The 27,441-nt window shown below is 42.1% G+C and overlaps 1 protein-coding gene across 2 annotated transcripts in view; it reads right to left on the bottom strand.

Moving 5' to 3' along the window:
* Positions 1 to 27,441, bottom strand: part of DEPTOR (DEP domain containing MTOR interacting protein) — a 149,781-nt gene that overhangs the window by 24,490 nt on the left and 97,850 nt on the right. Inside the window, exons 5-9 of one of the 2 annotated variants that reach the window (XM_058564858.1) lie at positions 26,595 to 26,780; positions 23,848 to 23,982; positions 18,055 to 18,125; positions 15,899 to 16,003; positions 15,262 to 15,588 (exon numbers count right to left, since the gene is read on the bottom strand). In XM_058564858.1, coding sequence (XP_058420841.1) covers positions 15,451 to 15,588; positions 15,899 to 16,003; positions 18,055 to 18,125; positions 23,848 to 23,982; positions 26,595 to 26,780 — 635 coding nt within the window. In that variant the 3' untranslated portion in view covers positions 15,262 to 15,450. Of the gene's footprint in view, positions 1 to 15,261; positions 15,589 to 15,898; positions 16,004 to 18,054; positions 18,126 to 23,847; positions 23,983 to 26,594; positions 26,781 to 27,441 lie in introns of those variants that run through there. The other variant, XM_058564859.1, reaches the window with a different exon arrangement.

Below are 27,441 nucleotides of genomic sequence, written 5' to 3'. Positions count from 1 at the left end.
TCTTTCTCACATACACACACAAAAAAAGCATCATCTTAAAAAAAACTAAAGTGCCTCAGCCCAGACCAACTGAATCCATATCTTTGAGTATTTTTTAGGAGTTTCCCAGGTGATTCTGGGGTACAGTGAAGGTTTAGAAACACTGGTCTGGGCATTCACTCAAGGATCTTTCTGGTTTTGTTTTATTTGTTTGTTTTGGGATCTTTGTGTTCTTGCTTAGGCTTGTTTTAAACGAGAGGATTATATGCAAGCCCAGTACCCCCAAAATGGAATTCAAGGCATGAGAAGAGCTGGAATTCACTCTTCATTTGGCTCTGAACAACTTACTTGGGTCCCGATTTTCTTACGGGCAAAATGGAGTTAATAGTACTTACTCAGCTCTATTTTAGGAAGTTGTGAGAATACAACAAGAAATGTAAAATTTTCTGACATGTGTTTTACAAAAGCAAGGCATTATTATTATTAAAAACAGTTGAACATAACATAAACTCAAAACAGCCCATATCATATTAATTACTGAAATGACTATGCTGGTAGGGGTGGGGTAGATGAGGGATGGAAATAATATAAATTGGGTGCCCCATGGGCCAAGCATTAAAGTAGTTGATCTATTACAGACAGATCATTTAACAGCATGGTCCAGAGTGCTCAGATCCTAGTTCTATATCTCACTTAACCCTGAATAACTCATTTCACTTCTGTGGGCTTTACTTTCCTTACCTATAAAATGAGGTTAAACTGGGAGATTTTTATCCTAGGGTCCCTGGATAAGTTTTAGATGATTTATGAACAGCATTAAACTGTGTGAAAATGTGACTCACACACACACACACACACATCCCTATCTTTTTTCCTGGGAAGAGGGTCCATAGCTGTCATTGGGTTCTCAAAGAGGCACATGACCCCAAATAAATGTTAAGAACCAGTGGAATCTTTCCAGCTATAAGTTTCTGAGTATTGGTAGTGGAAGTAACACTACCATTGGTGTTGGAAATTCAACAGACACATATATGGGTAAATTTCAAACACATTTCATTTATAAATCTACTCAATGCAAAATCTTGGATAAGAGCCAAGAATAAAAGCTAGCCAATGACATTAAACATTGTCAATGGCTTCCTTCACCTCCCAGAAGTCAAACTGGTTTGAAGGTGCTGTCAAAAGATCGGCAAGATCCACACTGGCCCAGAGAGGTCCTGTGGGGACCACAGCATCCTTGGGTCCCTGCCAATGTGGAAGTCTTCGGTAGATTCTGCACTCTGATTCCACAGTAGCACTGGTAGAAGGCATATGTTTGTGCCTGCGGGCTGAAGGACAAATGGAGGAGACAATGAAGTCTTACGGCAAAGGGAGACAAGTCTAAAGATGGGACTCAGCCAGAATAAGAACTTGAACCAGTGTCAGACAAAACACAGAATAAAGAAAAACCAGACACTAAAGCCCTGAGTGGAACAAGGTGTCTGATGATGCTCAGTACAGACTTTGCTTAAGGCTATCTATAATCACATCATCAGGATCTACACTTGGTATCATGAGACACTAGAGTTCATGTTTTTGGGCTTCCTGCCAACAGAAGATATTCATTCAGGAGCCCAGTTCAAATTTTGAGGATCATATTACACCCTAAAGATCAACAGATGTAGGATGCTCAAATCTTTGGGATACTGAAAGTTCAGAGACAAGGACATATTCTTTCTAGTTTCCAAAGCTCAGTCCTTTCACTCTTAAATATTTTACTGATTTGAATTTCTTACCTGGCCAGAATACCATCTATCAGCATTATGTTCTTGGAGGATGTAGCTATACAACGAGAACCAATGCAGAGTGGCCCCAAATGCAATGTTATACTTCTCTCCCCAAGATCATTTAAACCGCTGTGATATTAAGAGTATTTTTGGCCTATATCTTCCATTGATATAATCAGCTCCACACATATACAATAATAGCTCCAAAGCACAGGATCTAGATACGCATATCCGAATTCACATACAAGTCTTAACCTCAGGCAACATTCTTAACCCTTTTGAATCTCATTTTTTCCATCTGTAAAACTGGAGACAATACCTATGCCCCAGGATTGTCATTATAAATGATAAAACAGAGATAAAGCACCTAGCATGATGCCTAGCACATAATATCACCAAATTTTGCTTTAATTTATCTTTGAACTGTTTTTACCAGTTCTCTGTTAAATCAACTGAAAGGGTAAGAAACGTGCTGAAAAATATTAAATGGAAAAATTACCTTTTTATGTGAATATGTTTAGTGCTGCCTGCCTGTTTATCTGACTGAAATAATATATTGCCTGGACATCTACTGAAATGCTCAAATTCTTTTAAAAAACAAAAACGAGTACCAACTTTGTAACAGGAAAGATGCTAGGGATTGTCATATGAATTGTCTTGTTGCTGCTGGTCTGCAGTACACTTTATATTTGTCCATTTGTCTCAGAATATAATGACGGGGCTTTGAGGACCAACTTCCAAGAACTTATTTAATATCTTAGAAATAGTAAGACTTGAATAAATGGAATCAATTAATTGAGATTTTTAAGATTTTTTTTGAGCATCTATTGTCATGTGGTGTGGTAGGTGCTAGAATAAGATTCCACTGGCTACCTGCTACTCTAACAAGCCCATTTACTCGAATAAAGCAGAGATAGTGCCTAGACTAGAAGATCCACTGTCCCTAGCTAGAGAAACTAATTTATTGACTCAATATTTATTGAGCATAAAGTAAAAAAAGCATTGGCTATTACCCCTGCACTCATAAAGCATAAATCCAAGACATGTTAAAAGGAAATAAATATGTATCTGTGAAGAAAATAAACAAGGAGGGATGAAGGAGAGAAACGAGGGGCTCTGGAAGATACTGTAGTTTTGATTCACTTTCCCTCATCCCAACCTCTCTTTCTCTTGCCCTATAAAAGTTGGAAAACAAAATACTCAAATTCCCAGCCTGCTTTGAAGTGACCATGGAACACAATTCCAGCCAATGAGATGTGGGCAGAAATGCTATGAAGACTTTCTATTTTAACTAAAAAGGAGGAGACGTGTAAGGTGAAGTGTAAAAGATGAGAGATCCTGTGAAAAGCCATGAGAAGAAAATTCCAGGAGGAAGAAACAGCAAGTGCAAAAGTCCTATGGAAAGAAAGCAATCACGGGTTTGAGGAACTAAAAGGTGATAATGGAGGTAAGCAAAGAGGAGAGTGGCAAGAAGATAAGATTTGAAACACAGGCAGAGGTCAGATCATGTAGGACTGTGGAGGTCATGGTAAGGCTTTTAGATTTCATCATAAATGCAATGTGAAATCAACAAGGGGTCTCAAGCAGGAGAGTGGCAGAACCTGATTTCCTTTGGTTACTAGGTGGGGAATGGATTACAAGTCTGCAAGAGTAAACGTGAGGAGACCAGTTAGAGCCACCGTAGTCGTGGTGGAGAGATGACAGTCCTGATGGATTTGGGGAAATGAAAAACAGATGTATTTGAGATACATTTTGGAAGTATCTTGAGTGGGAGAGAAAAGAGAAAAGCGAGCATGACTTCTAGGTTCCTGGCCTGAGCAACTGGGTGGATGGTAATATTTACTGAGATGGAAGAGACTGGAGGAGGAACAGGAATGTGCAAAACGAAGCACTCAATCAACTCAACATCCATAACTCCTGTTCCAGTGACCTGATCCCCTGCCAAACGAATGTCTTCCCATTTTGCTCTCCATCATTTCACTTTCTCTCTCTCTGAGAACCATAAGCTGTAACTGTAATACCAACAATATTTGATTACATCTGGCATAAAAAATGGTGGGTGGAATTAAGAGACTCTGAAGCTAATGGTAAAATGACAGACTCAACACATGACTTTATAGTCTTCATGGAATTCTGAAAATGAAATGTGCAAACCTACAAATTTGTATCTGAGACCCCAAGTCTTGCAGCCAGTAATGTTCCTACTAAACACACATATCACAATTTGTAACTAAATATTTGTGTGGGGGCCGGCCCGGGGGCGCAAGTGGTTAAGTGCGCACGCTCCACTTTGGCGGCCTGGGGTTCGCCGGTTTGGATCCTGGGCGCGCACTGACGCACCGCTTGGCAAGCCATGCTGTGGTGGCATCCCATATAAAGTGGAGGAAGATGGGCATGGATGTTAGCCCAGGGCCAGTCTTCCTCAGTAAAAAAAGAGGAGGATTGGCAGATGTTAGCTCAGGGCCGCTCTTCCTCACAAATAAATAAATAAATAAATAAATATTTGTGTGAATATTTAATATTTGCCTCATCACTAGACCTGAAGCTCCCTGAGGGCAGGGATCTCACTGGCTTTGCTCACCACTGGATCCCCAGTGTCTGCCATAGGGCACTATATGCAGTAGGCACTCAATAAATATTTGTTGAATGATGTTTGTACAGCTTTTTCTGGTCAATGATGGAAACTATCCATTGTCCCCTGGTATCCATTGTCTCTTCTTTATTAATAGAACCTCCATTTTTTTCTGGACATATGGCCACTGTATTGGTTCCCTAGGGCTACCATAACAAATATCAAAAACTGGGTGGCTTAAAACAACAGAAATTTATTGTCTTGCAGTTCTGGAGGCTAGAAGTACAAAATTAAAGTGTTAGCAGGGCCATGCTCTCTCTGATGGCTCAAGAGGAGAATCTTTCCTTGCATCTTCTAGCTTCTGGTATTTGCTAGCAATCCTTGGAGTTCCTCAGCTTGTAGATGCATCATTCCAGTCACATGATCGTCTTCTCTATATGTGTCTTCACATTGTCTTTCTTCTGTTCATGCCTGTCCCTATTTCCAAATTTCCCCTTTTTATAAGGACACCAGTCATAATGGATTAGGGCTTAACCTAATGATCTCGTCTTAAGTTGATTACCTCTGTCAAGACCCTATTTCCAAACAAGGTCACATTCTCAGGTACTGGGGGTTAGGACTTCAATATATCTTTTTGAGGGGACACAATTCAATCCATAACAGTCACTCAGAATAAACTCGACATGTCCCAGATTCCCTTGCATTTAAGTGTGGCCATGTGTTGTTATGTTCTGGTCCATGAGACAGAAACAGAAGCAGCATGTGCAACTTCCAAGAACTGTCTTTAAAGGAGGAATAGTGCCTTTCTGCTTCCCTTCTTCCTTCATGAGTGGCTGCAAACCTAATGGCTAGAGTTCCAGCAGCCACCCTAGACCATGAAGTGACCCTGGGAATGGAAGCTGAACAAAGTGAAAATAAAAATAGGAGACCAGAGACCACTGAGACACCTCTCAGCCCTGGACTGACTTCCAGCTTTCACATGACAAAGAAACACTAGCCTTAACCACTATTTTTGAAAGATTTTATGTCACTCATATAGGAACCTGATTGTAACTAATATACAGCCCCAAACTGTAGAATCTTCTGTAAGGCACACACCAGTGAATAAAGTCAAGACACTATGATGTTTATCTTTGATTCCCAAGATACTTGGATTGATTATGGATAAATCCAGGGATATGGCTTTGGAAAGACATGTCCAGCCTTGGACAGCTATAGGTCAGTCTAGGGGTGTTTCTGACTTCACACTGGAGGCAGTCTTAGGGTTATCTGGTTTTGAGGACTCCTTCAGAGGGTTGACAGGATTTGGCCTCACACTAGCTATGAGGGTGTGACCCAGACAAATAGAGTTACTACCTATCTACGGAGGCCTGAGGGTCCCAAGGCTGTCCATTTCTCAGTACTTGCCCTTCGTCCTGTCTCCAGGGATCCAGCACAAAGAAAATCAGTAACAGAGCCCATAGCAGATCAATTTAGGAGCAGTTCCAGATTATGCTAAGACGTTTCTGAAACTTGCCATGTCTCTGCTTTGTAAAAGAGGACTGTTTTTACAGTTGTGAATTTTTGTTTCGTTTCAACTCCATGTCAAACAAACTGAGCAGTAAGCAAAACAAACCCACGGATAGGAGTGTAGCAGTCAGTGGGGATAGGACTTGTGATACCAGCAATTAGATTCTAAGACGCATATTTCAGCAGCTCTGAAACCGGGTCACATCTTACAATCCATGCGTCTTATATTTGATGAAATATGTTAGATGATGCTTACCGAATATGTTCCACATGATGGGCATGGGCTTGAGATTGCACACACATTTTCTTATTTATCCTCACAGTTATGCCATGAAGCAACTATCACTGCCATTTCAAGATGAGAAAGGGAGGTTTAGAATTCCAAAGAAAGTGATGGAATTGCAATAGCATGCTGCAACATGGCAGAAACACGTGATTACATAGACCCTGCTCCCTACAATATCCCATCGCAGCTACTGTTTTGTTCCTCTGTGTTTTGCCTTTGTAAATACAAACTTATTTAAGCAAGAATCAGGCAGAAGACTCAGAATAACACAATGATTATAACAAGCAATATAATAAACGACCCTACAAACATTATTGGGTGTTTATTATGAACCAGCTACTAGTCCTAGGTTGCTAGGACACGTATTTCATTTCATTGTGACTATTATAAGTGCCATTTTAAAGGTGAAGAATTTGAGGCTTAGATTCGAGTTTAAGTAGTCATCCTGGGTCCTACAGAAGTGGTGAAGCTAGGACTCAAACCTCTAGTGTCTGACACCTAAGCCTGGGCTCTTCATCCTATGATCCAGTGCCAGGCACAGACTAGAAACTCAAGCCCTCGGTGGACACAGTATAGGCCACAAGATAAAGGGAATGTGATGGGTCATATGAAAGGAAGGAAAACTATTAGCCAGGAGAAGTCAGAGATACTTCTGGAAGATTTCCAAAAGTGGAGAAACAGGGGGTGTTAGTAATAGGGTTACCGGATGAAATCAGTCAGAAACGACCTTGCGTCTCAGTTTTCAGCAGAGTGTGGCAGGGGCTTTCTAGTCGAGTTTAGGAGCAGAAACGTGGAGAAATGGGAGGAGTGGGCAGAATTCTTGGGTCACAAGGCAGAGGGCAACTTGGTCTGGAAAGGTTGGAGTTCAGGGAACTGGAGAAGAACTTGCTGGACTGAAGAAATCCTCAGACTCATTCTACAGGCTAGATATCACTGGATGCCTCTTAGAGACGTGCCCCATGTATTCATACTGTGGGGAAGGAAGGAGGGATGACATGCCTCCCTCGCCAACCCTGTGAGGAAGACACACATATGTCTTCATTTACCAGATGAGGAAAAAGGCCCAGAGAATCTAAATAATTTGCCAAACATCATGAGGCATAAGGAGGGGAGCCAGGATTCTGGCTGACTCTAAAAACCTAAACTAATTTCTGGTGACAGAAATCATAACTGTGGTTGCCTCTGGTGGGAGGGTATTGACTGGAAAGAGGCATGAGGGAACTTTCTGGAGCGCTGGAAATGTTCTATGCTCTGACTGGCAGCTACGTAGGAGTATACATTTGACAAAACGTATCAAACTATATACTTAAAAGCTGTGTATTTTGTCATATGAAGATTATGACTCAATTTACAACACAATTTTATAAAGCTCTTGAGCTTTCCTCCCTGACTCAAGCATTCTCACTGGGGGGTGACCTAACTGCTAAATGGGAAAAAAATGCCTCTTGGAGTGTGAAAAAATCTTACTGTTTTTGTACAAAGCATATATATACATACAGTACATAAACAGGTATATCTCTGTGGTATATAAATTTCACAGGGAGGAATAATTAGGCAAAGAAAAATGTCTTAAGGAGGATCCTAAAGGGAGTGATAATTAAAAAATAAGCTGAGAAACACTGCCCTAACTCATTGCTAATCCTCCTTCCAAAATTCTCATCACACTGACATCTGGTCATGGCTTTCATTCTTTTCTTCCAAGACACAATGTTCCCTTCTGGATTCCTTCTATATAGCTAAGTTCTCTGTGTGTGTGTGCGTGCACTTACATACATGAACACACGTGCATGCACATGTTCACACATGTGCACATAATCCACACATGTATACACACAAAGTACACAGATTCACTTAGGCTTAGCTCATTTCTATTCATTCTTTAGATCTCAGCTCAAGCATTCTGTCCTCTGCAAAGTGTTCCCCATCATCCCTCCCATTGTCCTACAAAAATTAGAAGCATTTCTAGCTCTCATCTCAGTTTATAATTATATATTCAAGAGTAGAATTATTTGATTAACGTCTCTCTCCCTCTCTAGACTGTAAATCCCATGAAGCCCTAACATAATGTCTGGCACAGGGTAGGTGGTCAGTAAGTATTGATTGAACAAAGAACTGTGCAGAGTTTCCCCCGTCTTCTCAAGGGCTGTTAGAGCCTGACATGAAGGATGACTCCCCACTAAGGAAGTACACAGAGCAGAAAAGGGATCTGAGCTGAAGCCCTGAGAAGTAACCTCTCATGCTGACAGGGTCCCCCAAAGACAGAGTGGTCATCTCTCCCCTCCCAGTCATGCCCAATGGCCAGCAAAGGAACACTGACCCCACCACCTTCTGTTGACTGAGAAACAACAACTCTGCTAGAGTGAGACATAGCACAGCGCATAAGACAACACCTTTTACCTCCACATATGAATTTCCTGAACTCAACTGGAAAGGAATTACTTTTCAAACATCACAGAATGCATTTGTTTTTTAGCTGTGTTGACGATAATCCCACAATTTCCTACTTCGGTGCCCAAATTGTCTTGGCTAAATTAATTAGGAACTTCAGGTGGTTTGCCCAACCTGGCCTCTTTTGGTTCAGGAGGAAATATATAGGTTTGTTGCCACGGGGAGGAAAGACCAAAAAAGCAGGATTTTGACATTTTTCCTCTAAATTAAAAATAGGAATTTTTGAACAGGAGAAAAAAGAATACAATGACCACTAATTCCTTACTGTGACTCAGATAGTTCTGTTTCTATATAAACATGCAAAGAAACAAACAAAGAGAGAAAAGAGGTCCAGTAAGTCCACATCCATCAATTCATCACAGCAGGAAACAAGAAAAGAAGCCAGGAGTCTTGAATTCCCTCTGCGAGTTGGCACGGGGTTGCATGAAAACTTGAACACTGTTTCTCACAGGATTTAATTATTCCCACCAGAAAAAATAAACTTTCCAGAAAAGAGCAAGGATATCTTTTGTTCCTTATTTTTAAGTATGGCTGAGATTCCTTCGCAGTCTGAAAGCTGAATGGTTTGCTCTGACAAGTGTTTGATTAAATTAACATAAGTGAATACTTTGCACCTTTCACTTGGACGACCCGGCAAGCTCTAGTCCTGACCTAAGTGAGGGGCTGGTGCCAAGAATAAAAATTATTATTTGATCATCTTCAATCCAACACAGGTGAACATGTGACTGCTCTAACAATTTGTTTTCAATAGAACACAAATTCTCCCCGCAAAAGACAAGAAAGGTCATGTACCCACCAGCAGTTTACAAGGGATTTAGGTTTTAATGGAATATATGGAATTAAAATCTAAAATTCCACTAAAACCGAATATGCCATTAAGATTTAATGGAATTAGGGCCGGCCAGGTGGTGTAGCAGTTAAATTCGCGTGCTCTGCTTTGGTGGCCCTGGGGTTCGCAGGTTCCGATGCACCGCTTGTCAGGCCATGCTGTGGCGGTGTCCCATATAAAGTAGAGGAAGATGGGCACGGATGTGAGCCCAGGGCCAATCTTCCTCAGCAAAAAGAGAAGGATGGGCATAAGATGCTAGCTCATAGCTCAGGGCTAATCTTCCCCACCAAAAAAAAAAAATAATCGAATACGTCATCTATTGGGCTCTGCCTCATGAGTTTGGGTTTTTTGAAATAACACCATAGGAAGCATTATTAGGGCTCTGAAGCAGAGATACCAGGTTTGAATCTAGCTCTGACATTCACAAGCTGGGTGAGTTTGTGAAAGGGATTAGCTGGGTCTCAGTTTCCTCATTTGCAAAGTAGGGAGAACACTACTCACTCACCTTCAAGAGTTGTCAGAACAATGAAAGAGATGATGCTTGTGAAATGTGTGGGCATGTGATGCATGTACTCAATGAGTGAATTTCCTTAGCCTTTCTACAGAAGAACTGAATCATTAGATGGTTCAACAAATTTGCTTCCAGCGGTTACTAAATGCCAGGAATTGTGCTAGGTCCTGGGAATAGAGTAGTTAAGACAGACAAGGTTCCCACATTTATGGAGCTACTGGAGACAGATAGATAATAAACATATAAGTACATATTATCAGATTCTGATAAATATTGTGTCTTGAAAAAAGGAGACAGGATAATACAAAAAAGAGTAACTGGAGGAAGACAGGGAGAATATCACAGGGTATTTAAGGAAAGCTTCTCTGAAAACATTGACATTTAATCTGCAACTTGAATGACAACAATGAAACCAGTCATCCAGCCTCAGGCAAGAACAAACTTGGCATTTAGGAGGGACAAAGGCAAGGCCAATGAAGCTGTAAGCAAAATAGGGTAGGAGATAACGTTATGATCAGCAGGGCCCAGATCATGGACTCTGCAGGCCATAGAAGGCATCTGGAACTTATTCTCATTGTAATGAGAAGCCATTAGAGGATTTTAAGTACCAGAGTCACTCAATTGGATTCACTTGAGGGGCAGACATAGGCACAATCATGATATATTTGCGAAATGTAAAAATTCTGCCCTGACTAGAGTGGAGGATAGCCACTAGAGGATCACGTAAAATAAAGTTATGATAGATAATGTGGTCCAGAAATGGGTTTAGATTTCACGTGATTGAAAAAAAAGAGGACGTCATTAAAGGTTGTGACATGAATCCGTGTTTAAGTGATATTCATTAGACTCTAGCCTGTAGAATATTTGGGGGAAGGAACTTTACTTCTTTTCAAAGTAGAGGAAAAGAGGTAAGAAATAGAATTATTCCTCCCGGAATCATTTCTTCCTCCAGGATTTTAGTATTTAGATGTCGATATTAAATGGACTCATGTACAGAAAGGGCCTAATATGGTGCGAGGTCAGGCATGCAGAAGATACGCAATAAACGATAGTTCCTTCTCTTCTTTCTCCCTTTCCCCTTTGCATTGAAACGAACCAGAAGCTACTGGTATGGAATTCCAAACAGATGAGTGAAAAGTTGCCAAACAGAAAACGTAGGAAACAACCTCATTTAGCTGAAAAGGCATTGCATGGGTTGGCTAAACTTTTGATGATTCTCATATTTCATGCTGCATCCTAGAGTTGTGACGCCAGTGAAAGGTCCAGAGGTTTACCGATTTCATTTTTTAAGTAAAAGAACCTTCAAAATAAGAATAACTCTAATTTCAAAGATGCCGGATCCAGTGAGAATTTTTTTTATTGAGGTATAACTGACAGACACGATATTAGTTTCAGGTGTACAACATAATGATTTGATATTTGTATATATTACAAAATGATCACCTCAATAAGGCTAGCTAACATCCATCACCATACATAGTTACAGAATTTTTTTTCTTGTGATGAGAACTTTTAAGATTACTCTCTTAGCAACTTTTAAATATGCAACACAGTATTATTAACTACAGTCACCATGCTGTATATTACATCCCCAAGATTTTATAACTGGAAGTTTGTGCCTTTTGACTTTCTTCATCTGTTCCCCTCCACCACCTCTGGCAACCACCAATCTATTCTCTGCATCTATGACCTTGGTTTTTGGGTTTTTTTAAAAAGATTCCACATATAAGTAAGATCATACAGTATTCATCTTTCTCTATCTGACTTATGTCACTTAGTATAATGCCCTCAAGGTCCATCAGCCTTCTCACAGATGGCAAGATTTCATTCTTTTTTATGGCTGAATAATATCCCTATATATATATACCACATTGTCTTTATCCATTCATCCATCAATGGGCACTTAGGTTGTTTCTATGTCTTGGCTATTGTAATTAACGCTGCAATCAACACAGGGGTGCAGATATCTTTTGATGAACTTTAATTACACTGTAGTTGTTCTCTAGGCCCAGGAGGGGAGGAAAGTAGTATGAAATAACATAGCAACTTATTAGAAAGGATATAATTAATTGTTCTCTTTTTCATATGGGTCTTGATTCAGACAAAACTACAAATAAAGTTGTAATCTGGGGCTTCCACTGTAACTTCTGTTCCCTTTTTGGTCTCTGGGAATAAATATGCTATGACTGCATGGAGAAGAGAAGAAATGGATTGGAGTCAAAACAAAATTTTCAAACAAGCTTGAGATAGTATAAAAGTCTAATGTTTGACCCAAATACCTAAAACTCAATTTAACTTACAAGTGAAGTCAGGTTAGAACCCTCCCTGCTCTAGACCTTTATATGTTTCCTGGCCTGCGTCTTGGCAAACCCATCCTGTAGCTTACTTGCCTGATCCAACCCCAGTCAGCCAAAGTTGGCTGTGTAGAGGTCGTGGGCATGAAGAGCTCTGGGCACCGGGAAGAGATGGTCACAGGTTTCTCTACTCCAATCCAGAAGAGAACTGGGGTAGACCTTATCACTCTCCCTAAGGACACATTTTGTCTTGCGTTCTTCCAGACTTTCTAGAGAAGTAAATTTTAATACGGGCATGAGGGTCTCCCCTTATTATGGATTCAGTGTTCCATTTAGACCACACAAAGAGCTCTCTTTTGGGTCTGGAAAGGTCTAGAAGTGTTGACAGGGGGAAAATGGCACTCAGTCTCTTCGGTCTGGGGCCTGTCCTGTTCACCTACTGGTGGCCCACATCTTAAAACTTTCCAATCTCCATAAAAAGGTGAAATAAAAGAGACAGAAATAGTACACATGAGGAACATAGTTACAAAATGATCTCTGTTTTGGCAAGCAAGGTGGTGAAATTAAGCAGCCACAGTAAAAGTCTAAAAATCCCACTGGATAGAATTATCACAAAGGCCCAGATGCAAGGCTTTGTCCACACTGGAAAGCAGGAGAAAACCAGGACTGTGACCTGAGGGGTGAGCTTGATGTTCCATGTAGAAAGTGACACCGAAGGCAAAGCAGGTAATTTACACCATCCTGGGTTAGCTCTTGCCAGTTAGAGGTGCTAAAAAGAGGCTTCTGGCCAGAATTTTGGATAATTTCTATTACTCGGACCAAGCAGGTCAATTATTGCCCAGGTCAGTGGATCCTTCCCCCAGGGCTCCTGTAGGGTCGTCCCCTACTCCCTGCCCCCTAAAGCTCCGAGCAACCAGACACACTGCCCTGCAGTTTTCCCGGACAAGGCTGACAGCAATGTGACAGGTCAGTGGAAACAAGCCTCTAGGACTGGATTACACAAATGGCTTTTTATGTAAGTGCAGTTATTCTATAACAAATACATATGGTAAAATAGGAAATAATTTATCCAGTGTTTTAAGAAAATAATGGACCAAGTAATTTAAATGAATATACACAGGTAAATTCTATGGAAGGGCATAGTATTCCCCATCATTTTCATTTAATCCACAGTACAATTCAAAAATATATACACATATATTCATTCCAATACAGAGTTTGACCAAAAGCAGCTTCTTAGAACAGTTTTAGTGCTATATCTCACTCTTAAGATTCCATTTGAGTGTTTCCATTAAATGATAAAATGTTGTGTTAAACAATGTAAACAGGTTTTTTTTTTGGTGAGGAAGATTGTCACCGAGCTAACATCCATGCCCATCTTCCTCTATTTTCTTGTATGTGGGATGCCGCCCCAGCACAGCTTGATGGGCAGGGTTTAGGTCTGCACCCGGGATCTGAACCCGTGAACCCTGGGCTGCTGAAGTAGAGCATGCAAACTTAGCCACTGCACCACCAGGCCGGCCCCATAAACAGGTTTTTTTCCCTGCTGGATGTATCAGAATTTTTAATATGCTAATGTGCTTTGTGAATTTCCAAGAGGGGGATAAAGTGTGCAGCAATTTAAAACTGCTTTGATCACAGAACCTCAGGACTGGATATTTTGCTAGACCAGAGAGCTGTATAATGCACTTTTGGAAATGCTGCTCTAATGAATTCTATACTGCTCTACAACATCTGAAAACCATTGTACACCCCTAGAGAAACTAAGAATATGAACCATATGAAATGTTAGCTTACGAAATTGAAAAAAATATATCAGGTTACCTATCCATCAGGGTATTTACATTAAGAAGTTAATTAATTAATCATTTGACAAGTCCTAGAGCAGTTATGCATGTTAATCAATAAAGATGGACTCAAATCAATTAAATATACTTGGCCAAGTAAAACAAGGTCTTTAGCTGCAACGTAAATCCACTGGTTTCCCCAAAGACAATGCCCTTTAAGTCAAAGAAGCTTGCGAGCGAGTGCACGCTCAGAACTGAAGCACTGTGCCAAAAATAATTTATACTAGGTCCTTTACTGTGGAAATAAAATATAAAACTCTTCCCACAGCCAAGAGTTCCATTAGAAAACGAAAAATTTAGCCTCGGCACAGATACAAATGCTCGCCCTTTATGCTCCTGGCCGGCTTGCCTGCTCTGTGTTTCTCTGGTGCTGCGCCCACTGCAGTACTGAGGAGGTAGGAAGGGCCTCTAACACATACCGCCTTAGCCAACAAGGCTTCTGTAACTTGCCCAGAGCACAGGACCTGGCGAGCCTGGGCCTCCCTGCATGAACAAGATGTTCAAATCAGGGGGCAGAGTCAACCCCTAATCATACCAGCACTGATTACCCAGACGGGCCATAATCTGTGCTCTGTGCTCCCTTGAGCTGGTGTCTGCTGCCCATCTTTCTTTTCCAGTAGGCAAACCAATGCCAGAGGGTAAGTGCTGGAAATTAGAGCAGTGGAGATCCAAATCATGCCTATTGCTATACTGGTTTACTGCTCTAGAAAAAGGATTGACGGGAGAGGATGAAAGTGTTGAATAAATGAATGGGGGAATGATCTGTAGCTTTCCAGCCTTCTGCATCCTCTCACGGTCCCAGATAATCAAGAGACAAATGTCCTCTGTGAAATGTTTTACACACGATGGAACAAAACTGTGCTAGAGAAAGGGGTGCAGAAAATCAATACTCTCAACATTCTCTTGTATCGCATTTCTGTATAAATAAAAACAAAATAAATAAAAACATACGTATGTACAAGAAGACTGGGAGAATATAAATCACGATGGTAACAGTGCTACACTTTATTGTATGTCAATTATACTTCAAAAAGCTGCTTAAAAATGTTAACAGTGGTTATCTCTGAGTTAGAAAAGATTACAGGCAACTATACATATTTTTTTCTGCTTGTCAGTATTTTCCAAATTTTCTTCACTGTATGTGCATGACTTTAGTACCAAAAATATGTAAAAATTATTTTCAAAAATCTTACACAATTCATTCAATTTTTTGATGTTTGTGTAGTTCTTTGTACCTTATCAAGTGTTTCCACATATTTAATCCATAAAACAGCAGAGGGAAATATTACGATTATTTAATATTATGATTATCATAAATATGATATCATAAATATTATGATTCTGATTATTGTTTCAAGGAGGAGGAAACAGGCTCTAAGATGTTACAGGATTTGTTCAAAGTCAAAGAGCTAGTAATTAGCAGAACCAAAATGTGAATCCAGATTTCCTTCTCCAAATTCTAAGACTTCTGTTTTCTTTTTCTCACTGTTTGCTGTTTCTTCTGGTCTAGCATGCTCTACTGGCTGCATAAACCCCACAGGAATAGGCTTCAGATAAAACAGAAGTAGTAGAGTTATTATATAATATTTAAGGAAAAGAAACTATTTTTTTTCAAACTCAGATTGGTTAAGGGGAAAAATGTAGAAAACCAAGGGAGGTTTGGGGACCACGGAGGCACAGTCAGAGGGCTAGGAAAACTTTTCCTCCTAGTTGCTACATAACACACTCTTGGCTTCACTTCAACCTCACTCGGAAAGGGAAAAGGAAACTGGACAAAAATGGGACCCAAACACTTACAGATGGCACCAAACAATGAAACAGGCTAGAGGTATTCAGACTCTGCTCTATTGGAGGTACCTTCATTCCTGCCGCGGCTGCAGGGCCACTGGGGTCCACAGCCTGGATGTGGCATGGCTTACTTCCTCGCACCACAAAGCCCCAGCCAACAGCGTCGCCAACAATCTAGAGAGGAAAACCACAATTAGCAATCAGCAGACGGTCCCTGGCAATTTGCCTGTCCTTCCAGGACAGAGAAAACCAGCCCAGGATTAAGTGCGTGCCATGACACATCTCTTCTCCTTTTCATCTCTACCCTGTCAGGAGAATGGAATGCTTTGCTTCTACCATAAACACAGGGAGATTTATGCGGAAAATGTGGTCAAGAAACACCTTTTTGGCAGAAAGGAGCTTCTTCTGTGAGGGCACTACTCATTAAATAACTGGCGGGTTGCCTCTTTCTTAAGCTGCTATACAATTTAATATCCAACTCAAATGGAATGTTTAGATCTTAAAAACATGGTTGAAATTTCTCTCCAGATCCAATGTCCATTCCACGTTTGTTCTTTTCCCCTGGATCCAAATGATACTTTTTTTTTTTTTAATTTCATTTATTTATTTATTTATTTTCCCCCAAAACCCCAGTAGATAGCTGTACATCATAGTTTCACATCCTTCTAGTTGCTGTATGTGGGACGCGGCCTCAGCATGGCCGGAGAAGCGGTGCGTCGGTGCGCACCTGGGATCCGAACCCGGGCCGCCAGCAGCGGAGCGCACACACTTAACCGCTAAGCCACGGGGCCAGCCCTAAATGATACTTTCTTGATGATCTTGCTATGTCACTGAAGTCTAAAGGAACAATTTAAATTACTAACGGTGAGAAATATGAAGAGTCTTGGCTTTCTTGAAACACAATTTTCTCTACCAAGAGAAGATAGTGAAAAAGCACATAAAGTTCACAATTTACAAGTAGACACTAGTTAAAAGTTGTTTGAGACTGGAGGGTGCCTTTTCCTATAGAATCATTATAGAATTGGCAGTGATATTCCCTGGGCAGCTCCCAGACATGTGTTTGACACATACCCCAGCTGAAATACAGATGAAACACGTTCACAACCGATTCCTAGCAATGCTAGCATTTAAATTTAAAACCAAAAGAAATACTTTTAAGATACAGTCAATTGTCTCTTGAATGCTGGAGACTGAGGAAAAGCAGGGAAGCAAGTGGAAATTTTTGTGGACATTCTCAAAAGATTGTGAGGCACTTGACTGACTTTAGGGTTTGCTGTTATTAGCTTATTACATCTAATTTCACTTCCAAATGTACAGTTTACCTTTTCCCCCGATACAGACATATTAGCAGTGCTTTTTCTTCATTATGATGGGGCCCATCATCCTATGTTAACTTCTCAGGGCTCAGAGAAGCTTCTCAGGGCTTCACATAGTTCAGGCTATGTGAAGCAGCCCTCGACAAATGTTTGCAGCATGAAGGAGTGTGGAAAGATTTTTTTTCCCTGAGGTAATAAGACAAAAGTTAGAGGACTAAAGGAAAGAGGAGAAGTGTTTTAAAGAGGATGTTGATGTAAATGCGAGGAGACTGAGAGAAAGGGGCAAGGGGATGGGGAGTGGGTGAGGTGCTGTCATGCAGAGCACTTGGATTCTGTTTGAAGAAAACCAATGGGGCTGGAAGGAGTGGAAGGAATGGAAGGAAGCCTGAAGGCCTCCAAACAGGGGCAGGTGGTCTGGAGATGCTCACAGATACGCAGTGCTCCCAAATCAGGTGCTCATGTAACTCAAGGCATGCTAACATGTCAAAAGCACCATTTCTTATGGTGGAACAATTTATTCCATAGTTTTCTTTCTCTTTCTTAAGACTCCCCTAACGTCTTAAATGATTTTTAGAATTGATTGTAACGCAGAAGGAATTATTGGCATTATTTGCACTACCATTTGCCCTAAAATCTGTAATTATATTAGAATGAGTATATAATGGAAATCTTTTGATTAAGGATCCATCAAAAGGAGTTTAAAATACTGTATTAATAATAAATCATGTCAAGTCCTAATGCATTTAGTGCCTAAGGGTCAAGAAAGCCCACCAGTATAATTATGCTAAAAACAAAAGGAACATTAGGAGGTTTTCAGTTCCACCCCTAAGCTACACAGTGAAACACTGACATGTTGACACAGCACAGAAAAACGAGCGGCACAGGAGAACACCCAAACGACAAGCCTACCGTGAATGTCTTCCTTGCATACGGAGCCCCCGGCGTCAGGAGCTCCTCAGATGTAACAGGTCTCTTCAACACTGTAAGACAGACACAGTGTCAAGGTACCTATCCTTCTGAGCCCTTCGTTCACTCATTCAGCAGATATTCGCTGAATCCCTCATAAGTGACCATCGGTGAAGTGGCGAACAGAACTGGCAAAGATCCCTGCCTCACAGTTTATACTCTAGCCAAACAGAGAGAAACGTTAGCAAATATAAACAACTCTAAACCTAACTTACGGAGCTATGGAAAGAAGAGGAAATGGAGCAGGGTATAGAGAAGCAAGAGAGCCAGGGGTGGGTTGAAATTGTTTCCAAGAAAAAGGCCACATTTTCTAGTTCTCCCATTTCATTCTTTTAAATCCTGATATGCATTCAACATGTCAAAGTTAAGAGAAAACTTGACTCTGGCGGTCTGATAGTCATGTTTCAAGAGTTAACCCGGGGCCGGCCCTGTGGCATAGCGGTTAAGTGAGCGCGCTCCGCTGCTGGCGGCCCGGGTTCAGATCCCGGGCGTGCACCGACGCACCGCTTCTCTGGCCATGCTGAGGCTGCGTCCCACATACAGCAACTAGAAGGACGTGCAGCTATGACGTACAACTATCTACTGGGGCTTTAGGGAGAAAAAGGGAAAAAAAAGGAGGAGGATTGGCAATAGATGTTAGCTCAGGGCCGGTCTTCCTCAGCGAAAAGAGGAGGATTGGCATGGATGTTAGCTCAGGGCTGATCTTCCTCACACACAAAAAATATATATATTAAAAAAAAAAAAAAAGAGTTAATCCAACACAACCCCCTCCCCTACATGCTGCACACATCCCATAGACTAAGGCTTCACTCATTTCCTTGTTAATACCCCGGATGGCATGTACACATTGCCTTTTGCCCTGAGGAACAAGACTAGTGAACTTTTCTGCATACCCAACATGTGCTAGGTGCTTTAAATATATTACCTTATTTAGTCATCACAAAAACTAATGAGTTAGGTTCAGCATTGTCCCTATTTTATTAGTGAGAAAACAGAAGCTCAGAAAAGTTAAATAGCTTGTGTCCAAGATCTCAGAGCCAATGGGTAGCAGAATTAAGATTCAAACTCAGGTGTTTATGCCAGCGCCCACAATCACGGCCACTGTGCCACATGGTTCCTCCCATGCTGTGCTGTCTCTGTGGGCAGAAGAAAAGGCTCAGACGCTCCAGAAGGTAGAGATGTGTTGTCCTCCTAAGACACTTGTCCTCATCAGCTTACTGATGTTGCCCACCAAGACGGCAAAGACAACAGCCAATTCCTGACTTGGCCGACTGCCTAAAAACCCACCAGTAACAAACTTTCCCATCTATCCTGTGCTCACTAAGAACTGGAAGACAGACTACCACAGCCACCCAGAGCAGTCAGGGGGCAGGGGACAGGGACTATCCTAACCTAATTATATAGACATCATGAACTTGAGTGTCACAAGGAAACTAGAGAGTCCGGGGCCACAGGCCTAACCTGGCAAAGTGTCAGCCTCCAATTCCCTTTGGGGGTGGCATTCAGAGGTCACATGCCAGTCCTGGAACAAGTGTGCAGCACAAAATGAAAAGGCAGGGTGGGGCGAGTCCTGGATGATCCACCAGGCAGCTGGGTCCTGCCTAGGGGTTATACGTGCGGCCTTCTTGACTGATAAGCGCCTTCTCAGTTAAAGGCAACGCACTGCTTCTTGCTGAGATGACAGGTGGCTGGGATTATTACTTTTGCTTTCAGAAAGCTCATAAAAGAGAAAATGATTTTATATTCCCAAACAAGAGGGAATAGACTGAATATCAAGAAAAGAACCTCTTGGCAGATGGTCAGGAGGTGAGAGAAGGGGTCCAGGGTTGAGGACTGAGACCTTTTAATTCCCTGTCAGACAACTCCCTCCCCACCCCCCTTAATCCTTTCTGGGGTTTATGAATGTGGATATAGGAATCCCAACGTACTGTAATATTTGGCAACAGTACTTACCATGTATTTAATACAACTTCTCTTTTTTTATTGAGATATAATTGACATATAACACTATATTAGTGTCAGGTGTACAGCATGTTTTGATATATGTATATATTGCATACTGTTCACCTCAATAAGTCTAGTTAACATCCATCACCACACATAGTCACAAATTTTATTTTCTTGTGATAAGAACTCTTAAGATCTACTCTCTTAACAGCTTTCAAAGATGCCATACAGCATGGTAGTCACCATGCTGCACATTACATTCCCAGGACTTATTTATTTTATAACTGGAAGTTTGTACTTTTTGACCCCCTTCACTCGTTTTGTCCATGCCCTACCCCCTCCCTCTAGCAATGCCCAATCTGTTCTCTGTATATATGAGTTTGTTTTTTAGATTCCACATAAGTGAGATCATACGGTATTTGTCTTTTTCTGTCTGACTTATTTCACTTAGCATATGCCCTCAAGGTCCACCCATGTTATTGCAAATGGCAAGATTTCCTTCTTTTCATGGCTGAATAATATTCCACTGTCTACATATATATATCACATTTTCTCTATCCATTCATCCCTTGATCACCTCTTAGGTTCCTTCCATGTCTTGGGCTATTGTAAAGAATGCTGCAGTGAGCATGGGGATGCAGGTAACTTTTTGAGTTAATGTTTTCATTTCCTTCAGATAAATACCCAGAATTGGAATTGCTGGTTCTTATGAAAGTTCTACTTTTAATTTTTGAGGGATGGTCATAATGTTTTCCATAGTGGCTGCACCAATTTACATTCCCACCAATAGCATACAAGGGTTCCTTTCTCTCCACATCCTCGCCGACACCTGTTATTTCTTGTCTTTTTGATAACAGCCATTCTAACAGGTGTGAGGCAATACCTCACTGTGGTTTTGAATCACACTGTACTGTAATATTTGGCAGCAATGCTGACCATTTATTTTAATACGCTTTCTCTTATGTTGAGAGATGTAGAAAACTTGAAGCCTAGGGAATTATCTTTAGCCTTCTCTTTTCAGATCCTTGGCAACTTATTCACTCATCACAGTGACACCAATTATGGTAATATCTGTAGCACTTTTCTTGTCTGGCTTGAGGCATTTATATACAGCACTAAAAAAATATATACTGATGTATACATAATAATTAATTTTAAATGCCTCACTGTGAAGGCCTACTTATCTGCTTGAGAAAAAAATCACAGATGAGATCACTCCATCTTGGGAACCCTCTTAAAAGTGAAGGAGAAGCTTGTCAGAATACAGTGAGAGGGCTGGGCCCGTGGCTTAGCAGTTAAGTGCACGTGCTCCGCTACTGGCGGCCCGGGTTCGGATCACGGGCACACAATGACGCACCGCTTCTCCAGCCATGCTGAGGCCGCGTCCCACATACAGCAACTAGAAGGATGTGCAGCTATGACATACAACTATCTACTGGGGCTTTGGGGGAAAAAAGGAGGAGGATTTGCAATATATGTTAGCTCAGAGCCGGTCTTCCTCAGCAAAAAGAGGAGGATTAGCATGGATGTTAGCTCAGGGCTGATCTTCCTCACAAAAAAAAAAAAAAGAATACGGTAAGAGGTAAGACTTATGAACCACAATTAAGTCCTGACAGCTCTGGTCCTTGGAGACCCAAAAAAGGCAATGTGGTCTTTCTTTTCTGCCTGCATTTGAGCCAAGGGATAAGGAGAAAGAGGAGACACCACAAACCCACCCCAGGGAAGATGGATATGTAGTTAATTTAGGTAATTAACACTTTCTTCATATTCTATTATTATACACAATCAAAAACATGTAAAATGACTGTAGCACAATTGACCCTTTTCTGAAACTGATCTCTTTTCTTTTTATTTTTTTGGGGAGGAAGATCAGCCCTAAGCTAACATTCGTGCCAATCCTCCTCCTTTTGCTGAGGAAGGCCAGCTCTGAGCTAACATCTATTGCCAATCCTCCTCCTTTTTTTTTTTTTTAAGCCAAAGCCCTAGTAGATAGTTGTATGTCATAGTTGCACATCCTTCTAGTTGCTGCACGTGGGACGCCGCCTCAGCATGGCCGGAGAAGCGGTGCGTCGGTGCGCGCCCAGGATCCGAACCCAGGCCGCCCGTAGCGGAGGACGCGCGCTTAACCGCTAAGCCATTGGGCTGACCCAAGAACTCTTTTATTTCTAACCTTGAAGATACCTGTCAGATTTCTATCAGAGCTTCAAACATCCTACTTTTAAGAATATATTTCTCCTTTCTCATTCTCCCTTAGCAGCAATGTTCCGTTAATTGAAAAACCCGGTAGTATATGGGAGCTCAATGATTTTCCAGACAGAGTCCGTGTGGAAGCAAGTTTCTTCATTCACTTAAAGCTTATAACTTTATTCTTAGAGCTAACCCTCCAGACAACGCAAAAAAAAAAAAAAAATGCTGGATTAAGAAAAACACCCATTTGTATAGATAACAGCATTAAATGACAGAGTTCTCTCTTCAAGTCCTTTGAATAACCCTTTTTATCCCTATTCTCACTACTGCATAATGTTTCTTTTCTCCAAAGAGATGATTCGTTCACTGAGGGAAGGAGTCATGACCTCTCATCTTTGTATCCCCAACTTCTGGGAATGAGGAAACAGCAAGAATAAAAGAAACAAAGTCTCTTCCCTGAAGGTGATGTGATACACTGTATGGAGGGTGGACAGCACACTAAACAAACAGAGTTGAAGGTATTTTCAAGGCAATGACTATCATGATGGACCATACAATCTAATCCTAGGAAGGAGGTGAGTAACGGACAGTGAGAAGGTAGTATCAATGGTTACAGGTGCCTGTGGGGCTGAAGAACTGATTAGGTCAAGGATAGATTGTTTCTAAGTACAAGTTCATCAACAATCTTTGTGCCGAGATTTTTTCTGGAATGTAAAGGCCATGGAGGTTGATGAGTAGAGTTTGAAACCACAGGGCGCCAAGAGTCAGTTCCAGGGACAGTTGGGTTTGCATGGGTCCATGCTTCTTCCTTGGGTGCTGAGACCTGATAGATCTTTGCATCAGTTGCAATCTGGGGAAGTACTATTTCCCCTCCCACAGAGAACAGGGCTGTGCTGCTCAAACCCTCCTTCAGGACTGAGAGGCTCCCCCCAGCTGCTGGGACTGTTAATATCCTCAACTGTCTTTAGAACTATCTCTCTTGAAGAGAGTCGTCTTGCCAAAGGTCATGCCCTCCCCCCAGCGGCAGCCAACATGTAATGACTGGTCAACATAAGGGTACAAAGGCCTGGCAAGTTGGGACAACTCTGAAGGGCCATCTCAACTCCAGAGCTCCCATTGGGGTCAGCTGCTGCCCAAACCTACATCCTTCCCTTCCATTCAATAGATGGTGACCCCAAGAGCACACTGTAATAAGATTCCCACACGGGGCCGGCCCAGTGGTGCAGCGGTTAGGTGTGTGCACTCCACTTCGGCGGCCCAGGGTTCGCAGGTTCAGATCCCGGGTGCGCACTGACGCACCGCTTGTCAAACCATGCTGTGGTGGAGTCTTATATAAAGCAGAGGAAGATGGGCACAGATGTTAGCCCAGAGCCAGTCTTCCTCAGCAAAAAAAAAAAAAAAAGAGGAGGATTGGCATCGGATGTTAGCTCAGGGCTGATCTTCCTCACAAAAAAAAAAAAATTAACACAGAAAAAAGAAAATTAAAAAAGATTCCCACACACCAGACTCCCTCCACCTGAGAATCTGCTTCTCAGACCCAGCCTGCACATCTGCCCAAGCCCCCCCATAGTCATAGAAATGGGGCGCCTTTTGGCCACTCACCGGACTTGGGGTTGCAGAGCACAGGGGGGCTGCTGCTGAGGGTGGGGCTGCTGCTGAAGTAGCCACTGCTGCCACAGCTACTCATGCTGCTCCTCCTCACCGCAGACACGATCTTGATCTCCTTGCTGGGGCTGACTGTGCGGGCCGGAAAACACACAGTCACTGAGGGTGGTGGTCTCGGTTCCCTAGAGCACAAGAGCTTTCAGCTGCGAGGCACAGCGAGGCGAGTCACACGGGCCAGAAAAAAGCACCCCGGCCTCGGAGTCAGGAAAGCAAGGAGTTGAGTTACAGCTCTGCCACTGCAACCTGGGGCCATTCCTTTCAGTTCTCTGAGCCTCAATTTCCCCAGCTGTAAGGTGGAAATAATGCTATCTCATAGAATGGTGCAAAGAGTGAAATATATACTGTATGTGAAAGTATTCAGCTACATAAAATATTATTTCAAGAACTACCAAGCCCATGCTAAGCAGTCCCTGTGAGCATGTAAATTAAGCACTAGCTATACACTTAATGAATTAACAGTGATAATAAATGCCTCCTGATTTAATATTAAGTCATTAATCACCCAGAGCCATGGAAGAAGGAGATTAAAATACAGAGCGCATATTTAGGCTTTTTTTTTTTTTTTTTGTGAGGAAGATCAGCCCTGAGCTAACATCCATGCTAATCCTCCTCTTTTTGCTGAGGAAGACCGGCTCTGAGCTAACATCTATTGCCAATCCTCCTCCTTTTTTTCCCAGTAGATAGTTGTATGTCATAGTTGCACAGCCTTCTAGTTGCTGTATGTGGGAAACGGCCTCAGCGTGACCGGAGAAGCGGTGCCTCGGTGCACGCCCGGGATCCACACTTGGGCTGCCAGTAGCGGAGCGCGTGCACTTAACCACTAAGCCACAGGGCCGGCCCAAGGCTTTGAAAAGTGTATGTGAGGCAGCAGCATCTATGATCGGATTTCATTCTCTCTGCCATGGAGGTGGCTGGCTCTCAACAGGGAGAAGAGAGCAAAGTATATGATCAAATGAAAGAACCCATGGAGAGCACATTGCTGGCAGCTGGCACGTGGGAAGCACAAAACAAATGCTGTCTTTTATGGTGACTGTGGTTACTGTTTCTTCCTTCTCATCATCATCATTTGTTCGGGTCTATTGGGCCCACTTAAGAAACAGACAAACCTTAGTACTAGTGAGAACCTGAATAGTTACTCTGCATTTGCAGCCACAACCTGAAGGGGACACACAACTGGCATGAGTCTAGGCACAGGCTTAGGCTCCTGACCTTCGGCTGGTGTTTACTTTTCCCAGAGCAGCTCTTGGTTCATTCTCTCCTCCATCCAGCTGCGTCTGAGGAACCTGGGATTTGGGAGGGTGGGGAGGAGAGTGTGTAATACAAGTCCTGGCGTAACACAGTCACAGAGAACCGGTGCAAGACCCAGCCCTGTCCACCACTTTCCAGCTGTGTAACCTTGGGTAAGGTGCTCAATTGCCCCATGCCTCAGTTTCTTCACTGGTAAAACGAGGATAAGAAACGTCCTTCCTCTTAGGGTATTGTGAGAACTCAATGAGAAAATTCATGCAACCAAGCTTGGCTCTGCCAGGGGTGCAGACAGTTCTCAACATAGTTCTAAGTGTTCTCATTGTCACCTCCTATTCGTAACCAAGACACACATTTTCATTTTGCCCTCGATTTCAGGTTAAGCCCAGGACTTCCAAACCTTAGGCTAATCAGTTCCTCGAGTCAATGCCAAGTTTTCAGAGGAGTCGACGATACCCCCTTAAGCACCTCAGCCTCTTACCCGGAATGATACCTTTTCTGGACGAGTGGAGTTATGTTTGAGAACATTAGTCACCACCATGTCTGTCATGGTTAGCTGTAAATACGGGACTGTGTGAGCGACATGTAGTGTCCCACGCTGCTGTGCTTTGTGAGCTCCCGTGTCTGCTTCTCAGAATTTTCCTCTGTTCTGTGTCACCCCTTCATAATGGATTGATAATCAGTTGCCTTCCAGTCGTATATGCCCACAGAAGTCTTTATTCATCCTTAACATATACAGCTTTTCAACCTAAGCGTCCCTCGACTGACGATTGGATCAAGAAGATGTGGTATATATATACAACGGAATACTACCCAGCCATAAAAAAAGACAAAATCGTCCCATTTGCAACAACATGGATGGGCCTGGAGCGTATTATGTTAAGTGAAATGAGCCAGAAAGAGAAAGACAAACACTGCATGATCTCACTCATATGTGGAATATAAACCAACACATGGACAGAGAAAACTGGACTGTGGTTACCAGGGGCAGTGGGGGTGGGGGGTGGGCACAAGGGGTGAAGGGAGTCATATATATGGTGATGGACAAACAAAAATGTACAACCCAAAATTTCACAATGTTAGAAACCATTAAAACATCAATAAAAAAAAATATATACAGCTTTTCAAAGCTGTGATTTAGAAAACTGGGTAATTAATGATATGTAAGAATTCTCTGTAAACAAAAAGTAAATAAGGTATGAGTGAGAGCTTGAGAAATCTATAATTCAAATACATAATTTTATAAAACAGACTGCATGGCATCTAAGTGGACGAGCCAAGAACAACTTGGTTGTTTGTTTTGGGTTTTGGGGCATACTTCTTGGTTATGAAGAAATAAAAATTTGCTGGAGAACAGAATTTCACAAAGGTGAGTTATTACTATGCTATTTCTCAAAAGACAAATACATGTGATCAAATAAACAATGGAACTGACATACCTGACATAAAGCTGGTAGATTTCCGATTGTCATGGCTCTGCTTCCTCAGGCAGAAGGGACTGTCGTGAGTTTCCTGGGAGGAGGGGGATTTTTCATTGAGCAGCTCCATCAGTCTTCGCCTCCGACGGAAGTTCATTCTGAACTGGTAGAGAAGATTGCTGTCCACAAATGGGTGCTTGTTGGACACTGGGGAGAAGAAACAACAGATGAGGACTGCCTGGCATCGTGGCCACCGAGCACTGCAGCTGAAGACTCCAGCCAAGAGGGGCTAACATCTTGAGAAAGAGTTTAGGGCTACAGATGTCACATGAGCTTGTAGGCCACACATGGTCCCAGATTCTTCCACGTGTCACGCACTTTAAAACTTTGCTAAGCAATTTCTCTGGAGGAACTTGGCATGGCCTCACTCCCAACCTAAGTTATACTACTCCTAGTGCTGTCCAAGCCTCTATTTTACCTCCATCAGAGCACTTAAGACACGGCACTCTCATTGTCCGTTTATTTCTCTGCCTTTCCCAATAAACTCTAGGCTCTCTGGGGCAGTGATCATGGCTTCATTTAGCAGGGTGTGCTCAGTGCCCAGCACAGTGCTCATCCTATAGCAACATGTCCATTCATTTTTTAACTTTTTATTTTGAAATAATTATAGACTCACAAAGAGTTGCAAAAATAACACAGAGACCACATATTATACGATTCCATTCATACGAAATATCCAGAACAAAGAAATCTGTAGAGACAGAGTAGAGTGGTGGTTGCCAGGGGCTGGAGGGGGTCTGGGGGGTAGGGTGGTGTTAGCTAAAGTATGGGATTCCTTTTTGAGGTGATGAAAATGGTCTAAAATTGA

The sequence above is a fragment of the Diceros bicornis genome, chromosome 21, assembly GCF_020826845.1.
Source record: "Diceros bicornis minor isolate mBicDic1 chromosome 21, mDicBic1.mat.cur, whole genome shotgun sequence".
Taxonomy (NCBI): domain Eukaryota; kingdom Metazoa; phylum Chordata; class Mammalia; order Perissodactyla; family Rhinocerotidae; genus Diceros; species Diceros bicornis.
This window is presented reverse-complemented; position numbering and strand designations above follow the sequence as displayed.